General features: G+C 38.8%; 1 protein-coding gene across 1 annotated transcript; it reads right to left on the bottom strand.

The window, feature by feature from the left end:
- Window positions 1-5,364: 5,364 nt before the first annotated feature.
- LOC140879008 (uncharacterized) lies at window positions 5,365-5,790 on the bottom strand. The gene has a single exon (XM_073282638.1). The coding sequence runs from the start codon at window positions 5,788-5,790 to the stop codon at window positions 5,365-5,367; it is 426 nt and encodes a 141-aa protein (XP_073138739.1).
- Window positions 5,791-6,000: the final 210 nt, after the last annotated feature.

Below are 6,000 nucleotides of genomic sequence, written 5' to 3'. Positions count from 1 at the left end.
CTCTTGGCTCCAAATCTGGGCTCGTTTGGCTCGAGCCACTCGAGCCATTTGAGCCTAGACTCACCTTAGGCAACCTAGAGACCTCTACCAGCAGCCTAGACACAACCATGGCAAACCAAACGTGAACATGATCAAGAAACACAAGAACAAATGCATACAACCGAACCGATCCCGTTTTTTTTCTGAAAATTTTTGAAGAAATTCTGATGCTCACGCACACACACACATAATAACTGATATGGCATGAAAAATAGAGAAAGAATCATGCCTTGCACCGAAATTTGAAGAGAAAAGGCGTATATGACGATTCCGGGACGACGAGACGATGATCAACCACCTTAGAGGCTCGAAAAATCAATCTTCCTATGGAGTTTTCTTGCTAGAACGATGAAGAAGATGATGGAGAAGTGGGATGGCGGCTGGAAGCTTCAAACGTAGGGTTGGGGTTTGATTTTTGGGTGTTTTTGATTAATTAGAATATAGGGTAATTAAAATATTAATAAGGGTTTTAAATATACAATATATATATAACTTTAAAAAAAACTCTAAATAACAAGTACAATCTGATACCAAAAATTAAAATCCCGAAATAAATATTTAAGGGAATTTTAAAAATACTAAAAAGTCAATATTTTGGCTTATTTTGAATAAAAATGGACTCCTAAAATTATATAAAATTAACTACTGATAATTTTGAGGAAATAAAACTCAAAATAATATTTTTGGGCTCTTAAAAGGCTCATGAAATAAATTGGATAGAAAGTTGTCATCTCTTCCGTCCACGGTCCCGTCTACGCGATAAAATAATTCAAATACCAATAATTCATAAAAATCACTAATTATGGGTTAAATGCTTGAAAATAATTTAAATCATGCACAAATAATTCACATAATAATTTAACCCATAATCTAAAATTTTAAATAAATAAATTTCCTAATTATGCATGCGAATTTACGTATTTAAAAATACCGGGTGTTACAAGTTAAACATGAGGCAACGGAGATGGTTAGAGTTAGTGAAGGATTACGACTGCGACATTAGCTATCATCCAGGTAAAGCTAATGTAGTGGCCGATGCTTTGAGTCGGAAGTCGACAGTGGTATCGTGTTTGACAGTGCAGTTACCACTGCAGAGCGAGATTCAGAGGTTTGATTTGGAGTTTTACTCGAGTGGTCATGCACCGAGCTTGTCAGTGTTGACGGTGCAGCCAGTTCTACGAGATCGGATCAGGGATGGACAGCCTACAGATGAGGAGTTACAGCGGTTGGTGCAGAGGGATGAGGCTAAGGGCAATCTTCTTTTTACTGTCAGTGATGGCATTATTCAGTACAGTGGTCGATTGTGTGTCCCGAACATTGATCAGCTGAGGACTGAGATCCTGACAGAGGCTCACACATCTCCGTATTCCATTCATCCAGGAAGTACGAAGATGTATAAGGATTTGCAGACTTTGTATTGGTGGCCCGACATGAAGAGTGATATCGCACGATTCGTATCAGAGTGCTTGACTTGTCAGCAGGTCAAGACAGAGCATCAGCGTCCAGCAGGGCTGCTTAATCCTCTACCCTTTGCGGTGTGGAAGTGGGAGAACATCACGATGGATTTTGTAGTTGGCCTTCCGAGGAGTAACAGAGGGTGCACAGCTATTTGGGTGATCGTGGATAGACTCACCAAGTCAGCTCATTTCTTGCCGGTGAGGACTACTTACTCGCTGACATAGTATGCAGAGCTTTACATCAAGGAGATTGTTAGACTGCATGGCATACCAGTGTCGATAGTATCAGACAGAGATCCGAGATTTACGTCTGCGTTTTGGAAGAGTTTGCACACAGCATTGGGGACTAGACTTTTGTTCAGTACAACGTTCCATCCCCAGACAGATGGTCAGTCTGAGAGAGTGATCCAGGTTCTCGAGGATCTATTGAGAGCTTGTGTCATCGACTTTCAGGGCTCGTGGGAGACTAGACTGCCATTAGTGGAGTTTACCTATAACAACAGTTTTCAGTCTTCTATAGGTATGGCTCCTTATGCAGCATTGTATGGGAGGAGATGCAGATCTCCTGTGCATTGGGATGAGGTCGGCGAGAGGATTTTACTTGGTCCTGAGATCGTGCAGCAGACAGCTGACATTGTGACTCAGATTCGGGATCGTATTAGGACTGCTCAGAGTCGTCAGAAGAGTTATGCAGATACTCGACGACGAGATTTGGAGTTCGCAGTAGGTGATCACGTGTTTCTGAGAGTGTCACCTATGAAGGGAGTGGTACGATTTGGCCGGAGAGGTAAGCTTAATCCGAGATATATTGGACTTTTTGAGATCTTGGAGAGAGTTGGCACATTGGCCTACCGTTTGGCCTTGCCACCAGGGCTTGCGGCAGTGCACGATGTCTTTCATGTATCCATGCTTCGGAGATATGTCTCTAACCCGTCGCATGTGTTGAATTACGAGCCCTTTCAGTTGCCACCTGATCTAGTATATGAGGAGAGGCCAGTACGGATCTTGGCTAGGGAGGAGCGGAGACTTAGGACGTGGGTCATACCGATGGTCAGAGTCAAGTGGCTGAATCACTCGGAGGAGGAAGCTACTTGGGAGACCGAGGCAGACATGAGGACTCGCTACCCGGAGTTGTTCGGGTAAGTACTTTAATTTCGAGGACGAAATTCAAATTAAGGGGGGGAGAATTGTAACACCCAGTATTTTTAGTACGTAAATTCGCATGCATAATTAGGGATTTCATTTATTTAGAATTTTAGATTATGGGTTAAATAATTATGTGAAATTATTTGTGCATGTTTTAAGTTATTTTTAAGCATTTAACCCATAATTAGTGATTTTTCATGATTTATGAAAATTTAATTATTTTATCGCGTAGACGGGACCGTAGACGGACGAGATGACAACTTTCTATCCAATTTATTTTATGAGCCTTTTAAGAGCCCAAAAAAATATTATTTTGAGTTTTATCTCCTCAAAATTATCAGTATTTAATTTTATATAATTTTAGAAGTCCATTTTTATCCAAATTTAGCCAAAATATTGACTTTTAATTACCTTTAAAATTCCCTAAAATTAATATTTCGGGATTTAATTAAGTTATCAGATTTTTTAACTTTTAGTTGGAGTTTTAAAGTTGTATATTTTATATATATAACATCTTCTATTTAATTTAATTATCCTACACCTTATTTTAAATCAATAATACCTAACAACCTACCCCAATCTCATGTAATCTTCAACCTAGCCGCCTCTCTCCCCCATTATTCATCTCCTTCATCAACCAAGTAGCCTCCAAGAAGGACTCCATAGCCTCGATATTTTTGAAGCATCAAGAAAGGTTGTTCGTCGTCCCGTCGTCCCGGAAACGTTCTACGCACTTTGCCCTATTAATTCTACGGTGCAAGGCATGTTTTCTTCCTCTTTTTTGCACTATATCAGTAATTATTATGTGTGTGTTGAGTGTGCATCGAAATCTTTCAAGAATTTTCAGAAAAGGAATCGGTTTTGACGCTTGTATCTTATTCTTGTATGTTGCTTGATCATGCTCACGTTTTCTTCATCCATGGTGCGTCCAGCTGCTGGTCAGGGGTCCCTAGGTCGTGTGAGGGTGATCTAGACTCGAATGGCTTGAGTGGTTCGAGCCAAACGAGCCCAAGAAACCAGCTGATGCAGATCGGCCTTCATGGGGCGCAGGTTTAGGGTTTGAGGGAAGGTGGGTTCGGCCTCTGTGCGTGGGCTGCATGGGGTCGGGACCTTGGTCAGGTTCAGACCGCCCAGACGTGGGCTACGTCTGGGCGGCGGAGCTACGGCCAGGGACGGCCGGAGCAGGGCGGCAGCAACCCTAGAAGGGCTGCTGCTCGCGGCCGGGAAACATAGGAGAAGGGGTATCGGGTTTTAGGGTTAGGGTGGATCCGGGTCGGGTTGTGGGGTCCAGGTCGGGTCTGGAAAGTCATGGGTTATGTTAGTTGGGTCCGGGTCCGGGTTAAGTGAGTCGGGCTCGGGTATTTTATTTTTTTAAGTTTTAAGTTTAATTAAGTGTTAAATGGGCCTAATTAAATTCAAAAATTTAATTGGGTTCCATTTAATTATTTGGGTTGAAATTTAATTATTATTGGGCTTAAATAAATTTAATTAAGTTAGTCCAATAATTTTTATGGGCTTGGGGGCCCATGGAAGTTATTGGGCCAGTCTTTGGGCTTTTGGGCCCATTGGGCCAGAATAGGTTGTTATTGGGCCAGGAATGCATTAATGGGATTGAATAAATTAATTGGGCTTAAAAATGTATTTTTGGGCTTAAGTTTGTTAATGGGCCAGTCTCAGTGTTAATGGGCCAGAATTTAAGAAAATGGGTTTGAGTGTTAGGGCCAGCAGTTCAGCACAAACCATGAGAAATTGCATGTGTCCTAATTATATATTTAATTATTTTATGCATGAATGTTATTTTAGTATTTATATGTTAGTATAAAAATTAAATTAAATATATAGGAAAGACACACATTTTATTTAAGTACATGCATTCATGAAATAATTTTATGGCATGATTTAATATTTAAGGTTGAGCTAGAAAATAATTTTTATGTTGAAAGTTGAAGTATTGTGACAATTTAAGGGGGACAAGTCCCCACATGTTAAGGGTAGTTTACTACCAGTAAGAGGTGATTCGTCACCGCCGCGTACGTTGGTTTTAAGAGACTGATCAGTCGAACCTTTTAAGTTTAAGGTTACACTACGCATATGACCATGCGATGTTAGAAAAATGATATGCTCAACAATGTTATGTATGTATTATATGATTATATTTAAGTTCAAGTTTAAGCAAGATTTTAAGTTATGATTCATGATTTTAAGCATGTCCATTCATGTATATGTTATGTATTAGTATTTCAGTGATTTAAATTATTTTAAGCCCTTGTTATGTTAGCATGTTGGGCCTCTAGGCTCACTACACTTATATGGTGCAGGTGAGTACATAGAGGAAGATGTAGTTCCTACCGGTGATGAGGACGTATGAGCGGACATGCAGTGATCCCCCGTGACCGTCGGCTGAGTCTTTATGAACATTTTAAGAATTTTAAACTCTGTTTCTTATTTATTTCTTTTATGTCTTTTCAGTGGTGAATTTTCGTACTATTTTTATTAAATAATTTTATTGCATGCAAACTTTTAAGTGGATTGTTTGACAGTATTTTATTTAAGTTTGACTCAGTTATTCAAGTAAGAAATGTTGCATATTTATGTTATTTTTTTTTAAATCCGTTTATTTTTTTTTGTGCATATATGTATGGGCATGTATGTACATCTATTTTACTTAGTATTAAAAAAAAAAAAAATTCCGCATATGTTATTTTAGAATGTTTTGGTCGTTTCAAAGAAGCTTCTCTGAATATTCCTTGATCGTTTCTGATTCTTTCATCTTTTGCATCTCAAATTCTCGAAGCAAATTCAGCACTTGCATTCCTTTGATCCTTTCACTTCCTTCGTATTCTTTTTTCAAAAAATCCCAGATTTCCTTGGCTGTTTTCAATGTCATGATTCTGGTGAATACAAAGGAAGAGACTGCTGTAAACAGGATGGCCTTTGCTTTTGATTTTCTTTGCTTCTTCTCCTTTTGATTTTTGATTTGTGCCATCGTTGGGTTTTCAGGCAGATCTGAAACATCATATTCTCGTTCAACGGCTTTCCATAGATCGTTGGCATCTAGATATGCTTCCATTCTAACAGCCCATACTTGATAATTTGTTCCATCAAATACATGAGGTGGAATTGTGGTGAAAGAATTTTCTGAATTCATTATGAAAATTTGATCTCACAGATCTCTCAAGAACGTGGCTTTGATACCAATTTGTTGGATATTTTGGAGAATATAACGTGGAGCAAGAAATTGAGAAAGCCAAAAGAATAATTTTATTATGCAATCTATCATCTATTTATACAATATAATTAATATAGAGTCCTAATGAAAATAGAATATATAGAATCCTAATCAAAATAAATTGTATAG

The sequence above is a fragment of the Henckelia pumila genome, chromosome 2 (genome assembly GCF_033568475.1).
Source record: "Henckelia pumila isolate YLH828 chromosome 2, ASM3356847v2, whole genome shotgun sequence".
NCBI classification, from domain to species: domain Eukaryota; kingdom Viridiplantae; phylum Streptophyta; class Magnoliopsida; order Lamiales; family Gesneriaceae; genus Henckelia; species Henckelia pumila.
Note: the sequence above shows the minus strand (reverse complement) of the source record. Positions and strands in the feature narration are given on the sequence as shown.

Excerpts from the sequence above, each read along its gene's own strand:
- LOC140879008 (XM_073282638.1), bottom strand. The coding sequence starts at position 5,790 with ATGAATTCAGAAAATTCTTTCACCACAATTCCACCTCATGTATTTGAT.